The sequence below is a fragment of the Choristoneura fumiferana genome, chromosome 11, assembly GCF_025370935.1.
Source record: "Choristoneura fumiferana chromosome 11, NRCan_CFum_1, whole genome shotgun sequence".
Taxonomy (NCBI): domain Eukaryota; kingdom Metazoa; phylum Arthropoda; class Insecta; order Lepidoptera; family Tortricidae; genus Choristoneura; species Choristoneura fumiferana.
In genome coordinates, this window is record NC_133482.1 from 15,457,276 (window position 1) to 15,478,046 (window position 20,771).

General features: G+C 35.7%; 3 protein-coding genes across 3 annotated transcripts in view; 1 reads left to right on the forward strand and 2 right to left on the reverse strand.

Annotated features, from left to right (window-relative positions):
- LOC141433015 (DNA damage-binding protein 1-like) overlaps positions 1–3,976 on the forward strand; it is a 29,308-nt gene extending 25,332 nt beyond the window's left edge. The window contains 3 exon segments of the mRNA XM_074094853.1: positions 982–1,148; positions 1,843–2,069; positions 3,836–3,976. Coding sequence (XP_073950954.1) covers positions 982–1,148; positions 1,843–2,069; positions 3,836–3,919 — 478 coding nt within the window. The 3' untranslated portion in view covers positions 3,920–3,976.
- An 824-nt stretch (positions 3,977–4,800) lies between these two features.
- On the reverse strand, positions 4,801–13,088 carry LOC141432887 (uridine diphosphate glucose pyrophosphatase NUDT14-like). The gene is made up of 5 exons (XM_074094708.1): positions 12,666–13,088; positions 11,976–12,186; positions 11,578–11,654; positions 10,820–10,973; positions 4,801–5,952 (listed from the first exon to the last, which is right to left on the reverse strand). The coding sequence occupies exons 1-5, from the start codon at positions 12,853–12,855 to the stop codon at positions 5,883–5,885; spliced, it is 702 nt and encodes a 233-aa protein (XP_073950809.1). The 5' UTR covers positions 12,856–13,088; the 3' UTR covers positions 4,801–5,882.
- Positions 13,089–13,826: 738 nt separating this feature from the next.
- Positions 13,827–16,611, reverse strand: LOC141432890 (uridine diphosphate glucose pyrophosphatase NUDT14-like). The gene is made up of 3 exons (XM_074094710.1): positions 16,237–16,611; positions 15,035–15,319; positions 13,827–14,280 (listed from the first exon to the last, which is right to left on the reverse strand). The coding sequence occupies exons 1-3, from the start codon at positions 16,424–16,426 to the stop codon at positions 14,123–14,125; spliced, it is 633 nt and encodes a 210-aa protein (XP_073950811.1). The 5' UTR covers positions 16,427–16,611; the 3' UTR covers positions 13,827–14,122.
- Between the last annotated feature and the right edge of the window lie 4,160 nt (positions 16,612–20,771).

Consider the following 20,771-nt stretch of genomic DNA (forward strand, 5'->3'; position numbering starts at 1 on the left):
TTGACTTCGCGCCTATTTCCCATGGACCTCTAAAATGTGGCCCTCCGCGGAAATAAAATATTCGTTTTACATAGTACCAACCAAAAATATAAGCTTATTCTGAGTCTTAAGTGAGCTACAACAAAACTATAACTCTTTAAAATAAAAATAAACATTAAACTTCATTGATTTAACGTCTGTTTCCCAAGAACCTCTAAAATGTGGTGGTTTAGAAGGATTTCAAATGTTTGTACGGTCAAGGACTTTAATTCATGAGCCACCATGGTACTAGTTCAAAGCAAAAGTCATTACTATCTTCCTTCTTAATTAATGCGATGTCACTATGGCGTTTACTGTGAAATGGTTCCATGGTGAGTCCTTGACTATACAGACCAAAAATTTCAACTTACTCCGAGACTAAAATGAGTCAACGATTTAACCTCGTGCGGCCCAATGTGCAATAGAATGTACACAATAAGTTTAAAGTAGGCAGGAATATATGAAAATGTAACAAAGTAAAAATTCTTTTGTTTTTCTATTGTTTTACACCATGGCAGTTTGACTTTATTCTCCAAACAATTAGATTCTAATTGCTTTGTCAATTTTTTTCACAATATTTATATGGTGAGCTTCAAGAGGATAATATTGCTGTACAGGTACTGTTGTTTTACCACAACAGATCGATTTCTTTCACATATAATAGCTTCATTTAAACCCGCCATGTCAAGTCGCTGGTGAGCCAAAAGTATGAAGACCGTAGACTAGGTGGGCCGCAAAATCTAATTTCGAAGAAGACAAACCTTACCTCGACCGTTTTGCTTGATATTTCTCTCATTAAACGAGGCCTAAGGCCACGTACGCACTAACCGACTAACCACGCGGTTTTAGCGCACCGTCTCTTTCTCAAGCGATACATTGAAGAGCGACGGTAGGGTTGTACGGCGCGGCTAACCGCATAGTGTCACGATTTGGTCACTAATTTAGTGTTAATTTTGAATGCAGCGCGGCAACAACGGACGAGGAGCGGCAGCAGATGGGCTACACGGGACAGTTCCACGCCGGGGACATGGTCAACGTGATGCGCGCCGGCTCGCTCGTGGCGACGCACGCCGACACCGCCGCGCCCGTCACCGCGCCGGTCTTGCTCGCCACAGTCACTGGCGCCATCTGTGAGTCACACACACACACACACACACACGCACACGCACACATACATGGTCAACGTAATATCACGCCTGCTACTAAATGAGAATAAGAAATCAATCTTCCAAGACCAAGATCATTCCTGCAAGCAGCCATCTTGCTTGACGCTGCTGCTCGACGCGGCGACTTGACGCCACTTTTTTTTGAGTCGCGGGAAATTCAAAATCACATGCAAAGTAGGGTCACGTGACCAGATTTATCGCTGCAAACGAGCGACGAGCGACTGCATGTGGCCGCATCTTGAAGCGTCTTCACAACGAGTTTCATAACGAATCTGGGGGCACGGGAGTGCCCCCGCCAAGTCGAGCAAAACAAAAACAAAGGCACGGCCGTACCTACCATACTTTTCTCGAAGCCATTCAGGCTATTTTCAACATTCCCTTGTCAAGCAACACGAAGTTACTATGACTTTTTCTGTGAATGATGATTCACAATTTAGTTGATTTTACAAGGCGCTTTGAAAAACCGACCACACGTCTGAACGCAATGTGTTTTTAAGCACTCTTTTATTGAGGTTGACAATATATGTAATGTATATAGACACGTCGAGAAAATTAATCATTTTTCTAAAGATAGCTACTCTTTATAAGAAGTCTCAAATTTGTTATTCAAGTAGAAAGGTCTAGTTATCAGTGAAAAACCTTCGCATTCCTTCCACAGGCCTAGTAGTCCAAATAACGCAGGAGCTCTTCGAGTTCCTCAACCAATTGCAAGACCGTCTGACGCACACGATAAAGTCTGTCGGCAAGATCCCGCACTCGTTCTGGCGCTCTTTCAACACCGACATCAAGACGGAGCCCGCCGAGGGGTTCATCGACGGCGACCTCATTGAAAGCTTCCTGGATCTCAGCAGGGAGATGCAAAAGGAGACGGTGCAGGGTTTACAGGTCGGTACTACGAACTGCTACTTAATGCTATGCGATTATTTTTTTAGGGCATAGGGAACTGATAATTATCCTCATGTAATAGCCATAAGGGCGGTTACAGGCTAGCGTTTTTTCTGATCGTTTTTGGTATAGGCACTTACACGCGCGCTAGGTTAAACCAAACGCGCGAGTGAGCGTATTCCTGTGTGTTCAACGCTCGAAGAGAACGGAACCGCACCTGTACACGCGCTTCCCAAAATGAGCTTATACGTGCAAATAAAAATCTAGTCTGATACCGCCCTATCTCGCTTCTAGAGTCAAATGTTGTTAGCTTTAACACATGTTGACAGGATGTCTATAGCTTACGTATCTACTCTACCTCTATGACTTGATTTGGGTAGAAGCAGAACATGAGAATAGCGACAGACGTAGCGATTTATTTGCGCGAGTTTAGACTTGCACAAGTATACTGTAACATGTGTTGGAAAACTAATAAGAAATTTACGCAAGTATCTTCCAAAATAGGCCGACTGAGAACTCGGACTGTCTGAGACTGAGTAATTCAATGGTATGTGTGAAGGTTCCAACCGCACTGGGCCCACCCGCTTCTACCCTGGAGTGGCACATATACAGGTCGAGTTGTGATGTGATTTTGTAACACCCTCTAAACTACGACTACCTGTAAGTGTCAGATAAAAGTAATGACGTCTTTTAGAGCGGGTTCTGGAGGGAGTTGAGTATACAAAATTAGAGGACCGCATTCTGTGAATAGTTTTGAACTCGGAAAAGCTTGCAAATTATGATTGGATATTATCACGAAATTAGTTATTAAAATGTTCCAAAAGCGTTTTTTTTTTTCAGTCCTTTTGGGGTATAAAAAACCGGCCAAGAGCGTGTCGGATACGCCCAATATAGGGTTCCGATAAGTAATATTTTTCTGAGGATTTCGTATTTTATACGGAATCTTCCAAGTTTAGGTATATTTTGTACCTTAGGCTGCTATTTAAGAGTAAAACTACTAATAATTTTCAAGCAAACTTAGATCTATAGATATAGATATAATCCTGAATTTTTTCAAATTTTTCCACACCGGTTTAGATTTTAGAGGGGGGGGGGGGACGATCGATTTTAATTAAAATTTGCACAAGTTGAATATTTCGCAAAAAAATCAATGAATCGAAAAATCGTCTTAGCAAACCCCTAATGGTTTTAAAAGACCTATCCAACGATACTCTACACTATAGGGTTGGATGAGAAAAAAAATCACCCCCACTTTACGTCTATGGGAGGTACCCTTAAAAAAATTCTTTTTAGTTTTTATTGTACCATTTTGTCGGCATAGTTTACATATATATCCGTGCAAAATTACAGCTTTCTAACATTGATAGTCCCTGAGCAAAGTGAGCAAAGCCGCGGACGGACGGACAGACAGACAAACATGGCGAAACTATAAGGGTTCCGTTTTTGCCATTTTGGCTCCGGAACCCTAAAAAATGGACGACGGGATCTGCTATGGCAACTTTCAGTATCATAATTTGCAAGGTTTTCTGAGTTCAAAGCTATTCACAAAATGCGGTCCTCTAATTTTGCAAACTCAACTTTCCTTGGCACCTGATGGCTGGCGCATGAAACAGAGACGGCATCACTGATATCCGTCACTTAAGTTACTCGGCAAGTAGCGAAACAGGCCTTGAACTAGTTATCATTGATATTGATTGGTATTTTTCGCTTGTTATCAATCTTGAGGTGGTTTTGTATATATTATATGACTACTTGTGTGTGTGTAGATTGACGACGGGGGCGGTATGATGCGCGACGCGACGGTAGACGACTTAGTCAAGATAGTGGAAGACCTGACAAGGATACACTAAGCTAGGATAACATAATTTAATTATATTTGCCAACTTTACATAAAAGGTTTAACACCGCACACGAGTTTTATTTCCAACGCGAAACTATCATGTCCGTGAGACTACTCCAATTTTATGAAATACTATAATAATATAAAAAACGTCTTAAATCGAGTTTAGTTCAAGTTTCGGGGTAATTTGCAGCTCTTCTTGGAGCAGCGCGACCGGCTGTTAGAAAAAAGAAGAAATACGTATCGCATGTGTAATTTTTGCCTGTTTGCTACACCATATTGGTAAAATTGTATTGAGACATTTATATCTACATCACGCTTATGTACATACAATTTATGGCAAATATAAAAAAGAGTACGTCTACGAACTAAGGAAACTAAAAGAAGGGCTAAGAATTACCCTGAAACATGTCCAGCTAAACTCGATTTAAGGCGTGAGTTGTCCGGATTTATTTTATTAAATACCAGCGGACCTGGCAGACGTCGTCCTGCCCGAAAAACACTACATTAAAATTATGATAACATACCAACAACAGCACCATCTAGCGGGTCCAATTGCATTTCCAAACCATCAACCAACGTTGTTTTGCCATATCAAATTATTTTAAGTTAATATTTTTCTAGGCAAATAAAATAACTAAGTAATTGTAAGTGTGTGGGGATGTGGTCTATAACTGACAGTTACGAAACCCATGAACATTGTATAGGAAAATGAAATTTCTTTTATTTTATTTTTTCGACAATTTTACAATGTTTTTAATACTTATTATCCTATTCCTGACGAAGACAAATACAAAAACACAAAAATCATAAAAATTGGTTCAGGCGTTCTTGAGTTATAAATGGTGTAACTAACACTTTCCACCACAGATTGAAAGCGAAAACAAACAATCAGTTCATATCACATTTTATATTTATGTAGTACGTAAAAGGCATAACAATCACAGATTTAAATTATGCATTCCATTTAATTACAATACCTTAATTAAGACATAACATAAACAAAAGAAAAACATTTAAAATATGCAATAAAATACATTCAACCATAGCCAGTATGCAAATTATATTTTATTTAGAATCTGTGGTACATATAAAATGCCTGCTTGAGTAAAAGATAGCGTCAAAACGAGCCAATATTGTTGCTAAAAACTCGAATACCTAACTAATTTCATAAATCCTATGTTACTAATATAATAAATGTGAAAATTTTGACGATATATATTTGTATGTTTGTTATTCAATCGTGCAATAAAGTTAACTGATTTAGATGCAATTTGGTATGGAGAAAGTTAAGTTCCAGGTACGGAAATATGATAGTTTTTTTCCTGAAAAATAGCATAGTTCCCGCGGGTTAGCGATAAACGAATTCTTCGCAGCAGGCAAAAGCTAGTTTTTGATAATTATATGAGCAAAAATATCACCAGAAAATATGAAATCTGCGGTCTCTTATCTAAAACTTACATACTTAAAACAGTTTACTTGCATGTATGCATGCATGCATGTGGTTCTAATCAAAATAACTATTAAAATATTAATATCCCTGCATTATCAAATTACCAAACAAAATGAATGGTGGAAGTATGATGACATATTTGTTTTATGAAACTACATGTATTAATAAAGAAAGTACATTTATAATTATCCTTTTTTTTTCAAAAAGTTTCTTTTGATTACATAAATTACTACTGTTTACGTATAAAATAGGGTCAATTTGAAATAACTTTTACAATAATTTAATTTCCCTTATTAGACTATAAGTAAGTAATCAGTACTGACTTATTCGATGTGTCAAGTAGAAACAGCAGTGGCACACTTTCTTTCGCTTCTCGCTTGGCAGAACTTTTGGATATTTGGAGGCCCGGGGCGACCCCCACTTCCGCACCACTGTTTGTTCGCCATTGACAATGAGCGACAAAGTGTGTCGTAGCATCTCGTGCTAGCCGATTGCATGTACTGTACAGATATAAACCGGCTTACTTCATCCGAATAAGCCACGAAGGATCGCCGACAACTTTACACTCATCGCAGAAGTGATCAAACGTCCTACGGCACAACAAATTAAGAAATTAGGCCACTAATGCCGCACTCAAACATGTCAGTTAACCTTTTATCAGAGTGCGTGTATCGACCACAAATCTACACAGATTGACCTTTACAATATGGAACAAAATAGATTGAATTTAACCCTTAATAAGGTAGAGGCGATTTAGCGACCACATGCATTGATTTGGAAATTCAACCTTATTGTTTTAGCATTAAGTTCTAGTATTCATTGTAATTATTTGAAATACTACTAGCTTTAAAAATATCCTTTGCCAGGTATGTATTCGATAGCTGCTTTTGATTCTGTGGTAGTATGCTCTAATAAATGGGGCCTTAGCAAGGGTTAAATTGATTGAGGACTCTGCAAGGGTCAATATGGACATAAGTTTGACAAAAAGAACCCAACCCGCAAACAATTCAATTTTCAATTTTGAATCTTGTTACAGTAGCAACAAAAGCGAAGTTAAAGAATGACATGACAGTGATTTGGATCCTTTTTGTTACTACTGGTCTAAAGTTTAAAGTTCATTCTGTGAAATTACTTAAAATGTTTAATGTTTTCATGACTACTTAATAACAAAATAAATACTTCTTCAAGGAACCGTTCTAGTATTTTTATTCGCACACTTGATGCGTTCAAAAATATTTTCTGTACGTCCTATGAAAATTAATAAGGTTCGCAATAATTAAAAATGGGTCGCAAGGTCGCCTTGAGGTTTTTTTTTAATTGGCTATGTCTATAGCTTGAGCCAGCGTCAGGTCGATTTAGTACCTAAGTAAAAAAAAAAAAAAAAGACGAAGAAAAACATTTTTGCAAAGGAAATCAGTTACTATTCCTGTAAAGATATACGGAAATAAAAAAGCGACATCAAAGCAGGAAAAAAAGGGGATGGTAGAGGTTGACTGCCATGTTCGCCTAACGGTTGACCCTTTTTTCTGCTTTGATAAATACTTTTTGGGTAAGTACTTTCTTAACACATTGTAAAAACGATTGGATATGAGTATTGGTGACCATACAGTTGATTTTCTTAAATAAACATTCAACATTTCATAAAATGTACATAAAAAAACTGACAAATGAATTCTCCAAAGTTTCTCATCAAAAAGTAAAACAATTTTGCGACTACAATAAAATATCGTAACAAACGAAGTGCAAAGTCTAACAGCCTTATTCATAAAAAAACCTTATTTGAGGTTTGATCGGCCTGTTACTTAGCAGACTGATTAAGCTTGTTAGACGGTTGTCAAGAAGTATGATTCAAACGCTTGCTAGCAGTCTGCTAGTTGTTGAGCTGCTGATAGACGGATTAGACGCGTTATGTTGGCCACCTTGACAAATCAAAGACAAAAAATGGCCTAATCGATAATTTAAAAAAAAAATTGACAGCAGTGACAGCAAATTACAGGAAAAAACATAAAAAGCGAGATGTTTGTTTTCCCGCCATTTCGATCCGCATGTTTATGTTGTGCAAAAAGCCATAATTATGTTAATCATCCTTATTTTTTTTTCATATTTATTGTTAATTTATTGTTGCTAATTTAGAGGATTTTTAAATACAAATTCCTGAAAATAATTTTCCTGTTTTTTTTTATCTGCGTAGCCCTGCCTTCACTATAAATATCTTCGGTACCTATGTTTTTTGCTCTAGTCAAAGTCAGCTGTTCAAACTTGTGGCGGCCATTTGTGACTTAGCAGAGAGATAAAGGAGGGTCTACGGTCCTTAACTTTAGCAGAGCCTTGATCGACTGATTAGCGCTAACAGACGTTTATGAATCATGTTTTTTAGCATCGGGCCTTCAAGGAGCCTTCAAGGAGGCTCTAACTTTTTATGAATAAGGCTGTAACAGCCTTATTCATAAAAAATCCTTAATTGAGGTTTGATCAGTCTGTTACTTAGCAGACTGATTAAGCTTGTTAGACGGTTGTCAAGAAGTATGATTCATAAACGCTTGCTAGCAGTCTGCTAGTTGTTGAGCTGCTGATAGACGGATTAGACGCGTTATGTTGGCCACCTTGACAAATCAAAGACAAAAAATGGCCTAATCGATAATTAAAAAAAAAAATGACAGCAGTGACAGCAAATTAGCAGGAAAAAAAATAAAAAGCGAGATGTTTGTTTTTCCGCCATTTCCAATCCGCATGTTTATGTTGTGCAAAAAGCCATAATTATGTTAATCATCCTAATTTTTTTTCATATTTATTGTTAATTTATTGTTGCTAATTTAGAGGATTTTTAAATACAAATTCCTGAAAATAAATTTTTCTGTTTTTTTTTTTAATCTTTGCGTAACCCTACTATAAATATCTTCGGTATGGTTTTAGATCTTGTCAAAGTCAGCTGTTCATACTTGTGGCGGCCATTTTGTGACTTAGCAGGGAGATAAAGGAGGGTCTACGGTCCTCTAACTTTAGCAGAGCCTTGATCGACTGATTAGCGCTAACAGACGTTTATGAATCATGTTTTTTAGCATCGGGTCTTCAAGGAGCCATCAAGGAGGCTCTAACTTTTATGAATAAGGCTGTAAGTATATAGTTTACTTTAGAGCAAAATTACGCAATGATTGCTTTAATATAACTTACACAGTAACATAATAGATAAGATACTATATCTTATCATTTACTGGTTTATTTGCGATCTAGATTTAACTATGATTCAAGAAATAGGTATATTTGTCATGGCTACAATACGCGGGAATTATTTAATATAAATCATGATATAACAGATGGTCTTTTTACTAATTAATTATGGTGACAAGCAACGAATTTTTTTCAGTGAAAAGGGACTGCAATAGCGATATACGTGATAACCAACTCTTTCATATCAATACCCTTCAGATATCTCTTCAATTTAGCTAGGCAACTAGCAATGTTTTCCATGTGTGCCTTTATAATACGAGGTCTCTTAAAATTAATCCTGAATATTTCAGCAGGATCGGTTAGTTTGACTAAATATCTGTAAATGTTATTCACTATTTTTCAATTGTGGTTGACAACAGTTGTCCTCCTTGTTGCACAGTAGATACTGCAAATTGCTGGTTAATAGAAAAACACGATAAAGTAGTATTATCGTGCAAGTCGTTAACGCGTTCCCCGTTAAATAAAAATAGTTTCACATTAAAAAAAATCAAGACAAATATTTTGTTATCTATAAACTGACCAGTCTCTTGAGATGGTATTTTTGGCAAAAAAACTGAAAATCCCCAAAATTCATATTACTACAAGTACAGTCAAGGTCAAAGATAATATTTACACTACTACATTGTCACCTTATGCCTACTGATAATTTTATACAACAAACACGTGACAGTGACAAGGCAGTACAGTATGTAGTGAAATTAATAGTACATTGTGTCTTAAGGGCGGTAAATAAGGAATTACGAACGAGACTCTATTAGAAGCCCGAAGTCGAAGACTGAGGGCTTTAATGAGTCGTTGTTCGTAATTCTAGTACCGCCCGTGCGACATACAATGTTTTTCATCACATTTGCAAGTAAAATTGTATATTTGTAAAATAAAAAATATAATTCTTCCAAATATTGGCGATACCTTAGGCTGTGCTCTTGGCAGCGTCGCCCTCCCCCTCCCCCTCCCGCAACATGCGCCGCAACGTGCGTGTGCATGTGGTCCATGTAGTCCTGCAGCAGGAGCGCGCGCACGCGCACGGCGCAGCAGCATCAGGGCACTGACTCATTTACCGACCACGGGTTTCATGTCAAGCACATTAAGGTCGAGGGTTTTATTTGGGGGGTTGCAACCAAGGTAGCCTGCATGTTACGACACTGTTTACGAGCAAGTGTGATGAAAATAATGTTTTTCCATCGTATTTTCTCGGATAAGTACGTATTTATTTTGCTTTCTCAACAAGTTAACTGTAGCTGATTGAGACAACAAGATAATTACGAACTCATCCGAGAAAATACGATGGAACAACATTATTCAACAGATCTGTAAAGTTGGTAAAGTGTAAACATATCTTTGACCTTGACCGTACAATTAGCAGGTCACGGTAACGGTTTCCATATATTAATTGTAATTGGTGTTCAGTGAACCGCGTGAAAGACTAATCCTCTGCTGAAATATTTCAGAATAATTTGAAGAAATCTGTATCACATTTACATTTCAAAACAATAACAGATATCGTTACTACTTTGAAAAATATCTCGTATCTCAAATCAATACGTCAACAAAATAGACCTTTGAAATAATAATGCTCATAAAGTTCAGTCAAAATTGTCTTCTACTTTTAAACCCCTCCGCAAAAGAGGGTTGTTATATATATGTTTGACGCCAATGTCTATGTTATCGTAGCTCACAAACGGATGAACCGATTTCGATGCGGTTTTTTTATTATTTGAAAGCGAGTTTCTTTGCGGTCGTTCTTAGCTATGTTTGATAAAAATCGGTTCAACCGTTTTTGATATATTGAAATTTAAAGGAGCGGCCACACCGTTTGCGTATTTTAAGCAGCGGTGTGGAAAGCATGAAAAAAAAACGGCGCCCATACGATGCTTCACTGCGATTCCGTACAGTCACCGTTTTTGAGGCAGCAGTATCGCCGCTCCTTAAAATGACAATTTCGGGGGTTTTCAAATTTACCAGATTGTTTAGGTTATGTTATAAGTATAACAGATTTGCTTATGGTTTATTATACCGATTGCAGATGTTATCTTAAAAAAAAAAGCTTATGTTATGAGGTAAGTACGAGCTTTTTTAAAAATAGTGATGATATAGGTCTAAAATCATACCATAAGATCTAAGGCTACAGCTGTTTTGAATGCACTTTTAACCCTTGAACCTTCTTATAAGGTCCACAGAGATCCCTTTACACTGAGAATTACACTCTATAACCATAATTAGTTCACCTACTTCTTGTATTTATCGGCCTTGTTATGCAGGAACCACAGCATAGCAAAGAGGAAGCTCGGTGGGCTGGGCAGTGGTCCTTTAGATTTCATCATCTCTTCAATCTCCGGGATAGTTTTCTCCACTACCTCTATTATCTCATCCTCTACGCCACCACCTGTTAATATTCAGAGAATATATTTTCATTGTCAATACTGTAAAATAAGTGTGTCTCAAATCAAGATGTAAATTATACTAAACATTAAAAAACCATGTATGCATATGGCGCTGAAAATTAAGCTTACACAAAAGTGTCTGAATTGCATACATATAGGCCCTTAGTAAAGTTGACTTTATATTATAAGACTGTTGATTTTGAGATTTTAAAACTAGTGGGGATATAATTTTACATTTCAATCAATGTTAATAGTAAATAAACAAATACAGTGCAACAGTAAATACAATAACCAGAACATAAATACGATTTAAGGCAGTCAAAGCATCAGTAATAAAAATAAATAAAAGTTCTTAAAAAGGGGGTTTTACAAAAAAAAAAACGAGTCTTAGTCCAGCCTATATTCCAAGTTTAGTTAATATTTCAACTTTCTACATGGCTTTGTATGGTGAAGGTCAAAGATATCTTTAAATTTTAGTACCTTGTCACTATATGCCTTCTGACAATAAAAGTTCAAACACAAAGTGACAGCAACAAGGTAGTCAAGTGTAAGCATACCTTTGACCATGATTATTAACTTTAATCTAAGGTCTAAAGTTCCGCTTACCACGCTCAGTTTTCATGTCATCTGTTACTTCACAGAAGAACAGTGTTTGTAGTGCTGCTTGCACACCAATGCCTGACCTGCACATCATTTAATTATTACTTTAATTTGATTACATTCAAACACACAAAAAACAAATTTGAACAAATTTTAGGGGGGCGACTGAGGAAATTTTGAAGGTGCAGCGCATGCTAAAAATATGTTGTTTTTTTTGTAATATGAATATGCAGAATGGGCCCCAAAGAGTGACTCGATGGGTTAAGGATGGCATTGAAAATAAAGGAATTTTCAAAAGTCAGTCAAAAGTATTTTTTTATTATCCTGTTATAGTATCCTACTGATGGATTTGATAAACAAAGTCACGGGATGAACGTAGTTATACTACTAAAACAAGTATATACCTGTAGGATATAACTTTTTCTATTTTCTCCAAAGGTACATCATATCCACACTCCTCTAACACTTCCTCCTTAGCTATTTCCTCCACCTCTTTGTTCTTGTCCATGATCCCAGCGCACACTTCCAGAGCTATGCCCAGAGAGGCTGGATATTTTTTTGTGTCTATGGTATTTTCTTCACGATCATCAGGATGGACATTGTTGTAATACATTGCTGAAATTAAAAGTTTTTACTGTATTTAAAATTGTTCTACCAAAATAACATAAAATTAAGAGTGATTTTAGACAGAAGACTACATTATTATTATTATGCAAGTAATACAGTGGTTGTTATTTTATTTAGCACTTAACAGGGAATCATGAAGAACCGTGAACCAGTTTTATCCTGGCTGTTTGAATAATAAAAAGAGAAAAAGCAAATAAAAGTGTATTACTAAAAAAAATAAGTGATTGTTTTATCAGGGAAAACTATAAGATAAGGCTGCCAGAACTAATGATCATGGAGTGTAACTAAAATGATAATTTAGAGTATATTTCACGCCTTTCCGAAATTTCACGCTCAAAATAACCTAGTAGATACATTTTAACGAAATACTTAGAATAATTTAAAATACTGTTTTCATATGAATAGACAAACAAAATCAATGTTAGACATTAGTTCAAAATACACACCAAATCTCTGTAGATTCTTACCTGGACGGAACTGTTTCACTAGCACTAATACTCTTCTGGTGACATTAAAAATGATGATGGCCACACTATCATGGACCGCTAAGAGGTCCCAGTTCTTCTCTTTACCATTCTGCGTGTAAATAAACCGCAAAGGTTTTACGTACGGAGAGTCCGGAAGAGGAGTTAAACGAACATCCTTGATGTCTTCCATTATAAACTTAAAACAGATTTTGGTTGTTCACAAGCTTACTGTATGAAATACAGTAAATTTTTACGCGACCGGTGATTGCTAATCGTTGATACGTATTTCCAGAGTACTATTGAAACTAAATTGACTGACTGAGACTGAAGAAGAAAAACCCGAGTAATCGCACAATTTCGCGATCAAATTCGAAAAAAGTGACTGAAAGTGATGTCATTTTTGATTGACACTTTGACAGTTGGATTGGTTCCTGTCAACTCAAAACTTAAAAAAAAACCTGTCTATGGTTATTATAAAGGCTTCTTCTCACAAAGTGAATACACCGTGCATTGCCAACCTGATCGAAACAATGGGTTCACAAAAAACTTAAATACATTTTAAACACAATGGTTTTAGACTGAGTATTCAACTATACTCAAAGGTTTTACATATAAACATGTCTAAAATAACAGCTATCTTTTAACCATCATATTTAATTATTTATTTATTCAACAAGTGTCCAAACCACAAATTACTAATTAATATGTCCAAACATTTATGGTACCTTTTTACTTGTACTATTTCTGTCTATACATAGATACTATCTAGTCTATCGGCGGAAGTAATTTATGAATAATAAATAACTAAAAAGTAATTACTTGCGGTACATATGAATCCCGTGTACCTATCTATGTATAAATATGTACGTATAATTATATCTGTACTAATACCTTTAATAGAGCAGTTCTTGTACATTTATTTATTTCGGAGATTTATCGATAAAATGGAAAAAAAACAGTATCTTAATCTGGAATGGTTTAGCGTTTAGCTTGTTCTTTTTTAGTATAAGTATAGACATAGTTTATTTAGGCAGTAAGAGTAAGCAGTCCATTCAATCACCTTCCTTTGATGACGATAGTGAATGACGTCGTGCGTGTGGTTTCTTAGCAGGACACGGCTAATGAAACAAATTTCAGGTTGCTACAGAAATAAAAATAGTGTTATTTAACTATAACATTTAATTACAATATTTTCTTACTGTACAATAACGATGAATCATCGAGCACTTCCATTTATACCTCATGTACTTACAAAGTAAAATTAAACCACCTCATATTAGAAACTGCCAGTGAAATAGTAGCTTAAGATCATGATAAATCAGTAGAACAATTTGAGATTTTGACTATTTACACTGACAAAAATTGTTACATATTCAAATGTTGCTGACAGCTTCTCTTGCATAATTTCTAAGGACTGCACATTTATTACACTGCACATGTAGTGAGGGTTTACTTGGTCAGTTTTTATACTTGCCAGCTTTGTGGTGCAAAAACCACATAATAGCGTAGAGGAAACCGGGAGGACTGGCCAGCGGCCCAGGAGAGTTCATCATTTCTTCCATTTCTGGTATGGTCTTTTCCACTATCTCTATAAGCTCATTTTCAATTCCGCCTCCTGAAAAACAAATCAGCAGATGAAAGGAAAAACACAATGATTCAATCGCGGGAGGGAGGAAAAAAATAGCAATTTTTCTGCGCCTATAATAGGCGTACGATAGGTCTATAATATTTATAATATTAAGAATTAATGCCTCATTTCAAGGCATATGGTTAAAAGGCTGTTCAAAATCGAACCAAAAACTTCAGAGGCCAATACCTCTAATAAATCTAGCTAAAGGAAGATGAAGATATTGATAGCATCATTACTTCTGTTATGTTTTTCAAAGGCATTGATGAATTAGTTAGTTTGTTAGATACATAGTGTATTAAAAAAATAAAGAACATTCATTGTGATGATTGAATAATTAAATTATGTATGAAACATTTAATACTGTATGACTAAATTAAAGTTACCTAAATAAATTTAGCACTACTTACTAAAAATATTTTTTATAAATAGCAATGGGCGTACCCAGGTTCTTCAAATCAAATTTTATAAGCACCTATACTAAATATATTGACCCAGATAACTCACGTCTTAAATCGAGTTTAGCTCGGCATGTTTCAAAATTTATAAGCACCTAGTCAAATAAATAAACATAATTATCGACAACAGTAGATAGTTAGAAGGGAGGTAAACAAAATCCAGGGAGGGCAGCTGCCCCTCTTTGCCCCCCCCCTGGGTACGCCCATGTAAATAGCAACTTCATGGCTTCTAGAACCATAGCATGCTACCATAAGTCCTTGCCCTACCTAATGTTTAATCTTACCAGCTCCAGTCTTCATATCATCTGTTACTTCACAAAAGAACACTGTGAATAAGGCTGATTGTTCACCTACTCCGGACCTGCAGGTTGCAATCTCTTCCATTTTGTCAGCTGGTATATCATATCCACACTCCTCTAATGCTTCTTCTCTTGCTATTTCCAATAAAGACTTGTTTTTGTCTACAATCCCTGCACACAGTTCTAGTGTTGTGCCCAGGGACCCTGGATATTTGTCAGTGTCTATAGTATCCTTTCTATTGTCTGGGTGAACACTACTATAGTACACAGCTAGAAAAAAGAAGGTTTTTGTATCTGAAGTAAAAATATTCAGGATATATGGTGTAATTAAATAAATATTGCTAGTTAGTTAAGAGTTCACATAAGAGTATAGACAATGTATTCTTAAGGATAATAAAAGCTTGTAAAAAACATAGTATAACGTAATGTGGGCCTTAGTTTTAGCAAGAGTAAGGTTCTTAATGCTTATCATTTAGGTATAATAGATGTAAAGATTGTTAACTGCTACTGAGTTTATTTTATTTTATTTTTTAATTGACATTGTTAAATTCAAAAGCTTTATTTATTTTATTAATTTTGTTATTTGAATCCAACAATGACATGGATATTTTATACTGATTTAATATAATTTATTTACGCACGATTGATACTAAAAAATTTGCATGTCAAGCTGTCGGCTGAATACTGTGACTGTAATTTAAATTTAAACTTATTACTGAATATATTGATCTTAAACATATTCTAGCAAATAAAGATTTACTTACTTAAGAATACTTACTATTTTACTAATTAATAATAGCATAAATGTATAAGTAAATTTGTCTGTCTGTTGCTTCTTCACGCTTGAAGCTCTGAACCAATTTAGATGAAATTTGGTTTGGAGATAGTTTAAAACTACGGGCAGGACATACCTACAGTAGTTTTATCTCGGAAAATTGCATAGTTCCCATGGGATGGATATAACAAATTCTTCGCAGAGTTGCAGGCTAGTGTAAGTAAGTAGGTACAACTCTGTATTGCACATAACATAAAACACGAAACAGATAACAGGTTGTTGATCCCTAATTCGAATGCCTTATCTTATAATTCGCAAATAAAGTTTAATCGCCTTATTAGGTTAGTTACTAATCCTAGACTAATATAATGTACAATTTTAGGGAACACATTTCTTGTAGACAGGTACTTACCTGGTCGGAACTGTTTCACTAGTACTAAGACCTTCCGTGTTATGTTGTATATTATTATACCAACGCTATCGTGAACTCCTAGTAAATCCCAGGACTTAGGTGTACCATTTTGAGTGTACAGAAACCTAAACGGCTTAAGGTAGTTAGAATCTTTCAGAGGAGCCAAGCGCACGTTCCTTATATCCTCCATGGTGAACTTTTATTTTAATTCATGACATTAGAATATTTGTAAAATTTAAGTAGTCTAACTTGTTGTATCTGTTGTAACTCAGGTTAAAAAAAGTACTCTGGTGATTGAACTTGAACTCTTGTTGATGAACTTGACATTTTGACTTTTCTTTTGACGTATAATATCTTTGCGTAAAATGTATTTGCGAAGCGAACTTGCCTAATATAAAGGCAATGTAAAGGTGCTGTTCACATGACATGACAAGTTTGTTGTTGGACTGATACTGATAGTGATCACTGATTTCTTTTGTTGCTGCACTGCACATTCTGCTTGCGCCTTGCGGTCCAGCAGGGTACTACGAAACCCGAAACTCGAAGTTCGTGTCGTGCGGTCCCTCTGACACTTATATATATTCATACGAGAGCGAGAGGAACGGTACGATACGAACTTCAATTTTCGAGTTTCGTAGTAGCCCTGCAGTGACTACTATCCAAGATTTTAATTGTATTGTATATCTGTTATAGTCTAAACTCAATTTGGCAAGCAAATTGAGTTTGAGACATAACCTTAGAGGGGCACACTTAATTTGTCATTACTTTTCGTGCACTACAGCGACCTCAGACCAGTGGTCAAGAACTAAATGGCGCCATCTTGGTTGACTTGTCAAAGGGGCCGCCATTGCCGCATTGTAAACTCTAACGCCTATCGTTTGAATGTTTATGCGCTCTCTTTTCGAAATTATAATCTGTTATTATAAGTTATTGTTAATTTGTTATTCGTTACCGTAGTTTCTTGTTGTGTTTGTTTTGTTGTTTTGTTTTGTTTCTTGTTAGTTTTCGTGACTTTAAGTTATTTTCTTATTGCGTAGTAAGTTTCTTATTTGATAATAACATGAGTCATTTTCCGAAAAGATATTGTGTTTTCGGCTGTGACTTTTGGGTAAGTTTTTTCCAGTAATTCTTCCATCATATGTGAAATAGGTTCCCGGAGCGATAGATTTGTGTATACTAGCTTAAATAATAAAAGGGCCACGAGTGTTTTTCGACAAAACGAAATCAAAAAAAACTTCGCGTTTTTATCTGAATACATTTAACTGAACGAAAGTATTTGCATTGTGTTGTGTTGTATAAATAAAACTTTTTTTCAGACAAGAATGTGTGTAAATAATTGTATTTATTAGTATTTTCGTTTTACCTATGAAATTCTCGTGGCCCTCTAACTTTCTTTTGGGTAGTATATTTTATCCGGCGAACCACGAACAGTTAGTGATAAAAACGTAAATGTGAAACATTCTTCGACCCCATATCCCAGGCGCCATTTCTGGCAACCATGAAATAGTCGAATAGTTTGCCCAAGGAAGTGATCAGTGCACCTTTGTGCACTGGCGGATTTGCTGTAAGGCCCAGTAGGCCCGAGCCTAGGGCGGCCAGTTATTAGAGGCGGCAAAATTGAGACATAAAAGTCAATATGATGATAAAATGATAATACCTAATAATAATATTATAATAATATAGCTGAGAAAGGGGCAGCTGATACTAAATACATGGCTTGGAGCTAGGGTAGCCAAGACTGCAAAATCCGCCACTGGCACCTTCACTGTTTTTTTAAAACAGATTTGATAAGTACTTTGAAGACAATTTTACAAGTGAACAATGATATGCACTCATCAGTTATTAGCTGCTGTGCATTATAAATAATAATAATTATTATTATTCTTCGCTGGGCTGACTTCTCACTGACAAAAAGACTTGATATCCAAAAGAGTACCAAATTCTGTAGTTAACTTAATCCTGTAAAAAAAGCTTTAATTAATTTTTTTATTACACAAAATGTTGAAATTTAGATATCACCCTTGTAAAATATTGAATGATGATTAAAAACATATTGTAATGTACACATGGCAAAATAACATTTATTTATATTGTTTCAGTACATTTTGTGTACCACTACATCGGTTTCCTCACCCGACAAGGAAACCTGACCTTTTTAATGCTTGGATGTCAGTGGTTGGGGACAAACTTCAGGAAACTGACCAAATTAAAATATATAAGTCGAAAAGACTGTGTGACCATCATTTTGATCCCAATGACAAAATATCAATAGATCGGATCAAGCCATCAGCAATACCATCTGTGAATTTACATCGTAAGTAGATGTTTTTTTTATTTTGCAAAGAAATTACAGGGGTCACTGGTTGTTGACTTCCAATTTATTATTTATATATAAGTTGATACAGAGAAAAACTATGAATAGAATGGAATAGAATATGTTTATTTGTGGAACATAGGTGTACATAATCGATCTTAAAGTATAACATTCAGGAATCTCTATGAAAATCTCTATGAAAAAAATGAGATAAGATAATGAGATAAAACTTATGATTTTGTAAGTTTGTATGTTGGTTAACCACTCAAATTAATTAGTCATCTGATTTCAAAAACAGTATACTACTATAGGTGTGATATAGTTTGGAGTGATATGGGCTATATTACAAGCTTTAATTTAGTTTCACCTGTCCCGTTGTCCGTCTGTCTGTAATCAAATCTTGCAAGTTAAACTCGACCAACTTCCAGTGGTCAGATTGACTTGAAATTTGGTATACTTATGTAAATTGCGTGACAATACAATAATCTGGTAGTTACATCCTGGTTGTCCGGCCAGGATCGTCTCCAGAGGACGGAACTCTTCAACGGTTAATGGCATCGGCTAAAATTTGGTATGCAAATGTAGTTTGAGTAACAATAGGTACAAGTAGTCAACTAAAAGTATAGTTAGCAATTAAAAGCTTGTATTAAACATGGAATTTTTCACCTGTCCCGTTGTCTGTCTGTCTGTAATCAAATCTTGCAAGTTAAATTCGACCAACACCCAGTACGTCGGATTGACTTGAAATTTGGCATACTTATGTAAATTGCGTGACAATGCAATAATCTGGTAGTGACATCCTGGTAGTCCGGCCAGGATCGTCTCCGCAGGAACAGAACTCTTCTACGGTTAATGGCATCGACTTGAAATTTGGTACGCAAATGTAGTTTGGGTGAGGGTGACAATGCAAGTAAAGTAGAAAGTAAAGTTAGCAAAACAGCTTGTATTAAAAATGAAATTTTCACAAAAAAAATTAAACTCGGCCTATGCCCTGGCTTGTTATGGCTTTACTGCTATACACATTTGACTCGAAAATATTATGTAATACTGGCACTAACTTGCCTGTATCTAAGATACAACACAAATATTTTCCAATGGGTAAATGCCACCACAGCTGGTAATCTCTGGAATTACAAATAAACAGTATAATTAAATGGAATTCCTTGACAGAAATCTGTGAAAAAATAAGTAGTTTTATACTAATAGTTTATAAACAATTAAAATGTTAGTAGGTCAGTTTATTAACTTTGTAACTTTACATGTATGCCAGAAGTACTCTCCAAACCAACTAAACCAGTTTTAATAGTGCACTACTGAAGAGACCAGGGGGCCTACCATGATCTTTCATAAACGATCCAAACGAAATATTTTGGAATTATTTTGGAAAACCATAACTCTATGTCATTGCGTGTTCTTAGCAACCGTTGTGTTGATTACAAATAAAATGTTTACGCTGTCACTAATCCACGAGTCTCTTTTCTCACTGAAAAGTTAGTTTTATCAATGAGGAGTTAAGAAGCACATGTCGTGATAGTACCTATGAAAAAATATAAAACTTGAATAAAAGTTTTAGTTCTTGAAATTTTAAAAATATTCCCATGTAAAACACTTAAAGTTCCAAAAGAATTGAATGAGTAACTTATACTGAATCGCAAAATTTGACACTGAAGCGATTCAATTCCCACTCAAGTTAAGCGTCATGGTACGAAAACCGCTTGAAGTGAGTGAATGAAAATGTCTGTATCGCTGTCGCTGAACCGTGCTTGAACTGAATCGCAAAAGTTACGTCGTGGTACGAATAGCGATGCAGTTCAGTTTAGAGCCTAAACTGAATCGTATTAAGAGAGGTGTAGACCCCAGTAAGTAAGCCATACTGGACGTGGACAAGTACTTAGGTACGATTTGAATTTTACTGTGGTATGAGTATCGCCTGACCCAGTGTAGCACTTATGGGTTAAAGCTTGTATTGTTATGTGTTGTCATGTTGTGCTTTCTCAAAAATAAAAGAAAAAACTACAAAGATAAATTTATTTATTAAGTATTTTGAAAATTATAATACAATATAATAAATTACTCTTTATTCTAAACCACAAATATCTACCTAGTAAAATAAGTTGACTCATTATGAGTTGCCGTGTGGCACAAACTGGACTTTTATATAAAACCGAATGCAGCAGAAATTACGCCACCGACATTACGCGGCTCACAGCTCTAAAAATTA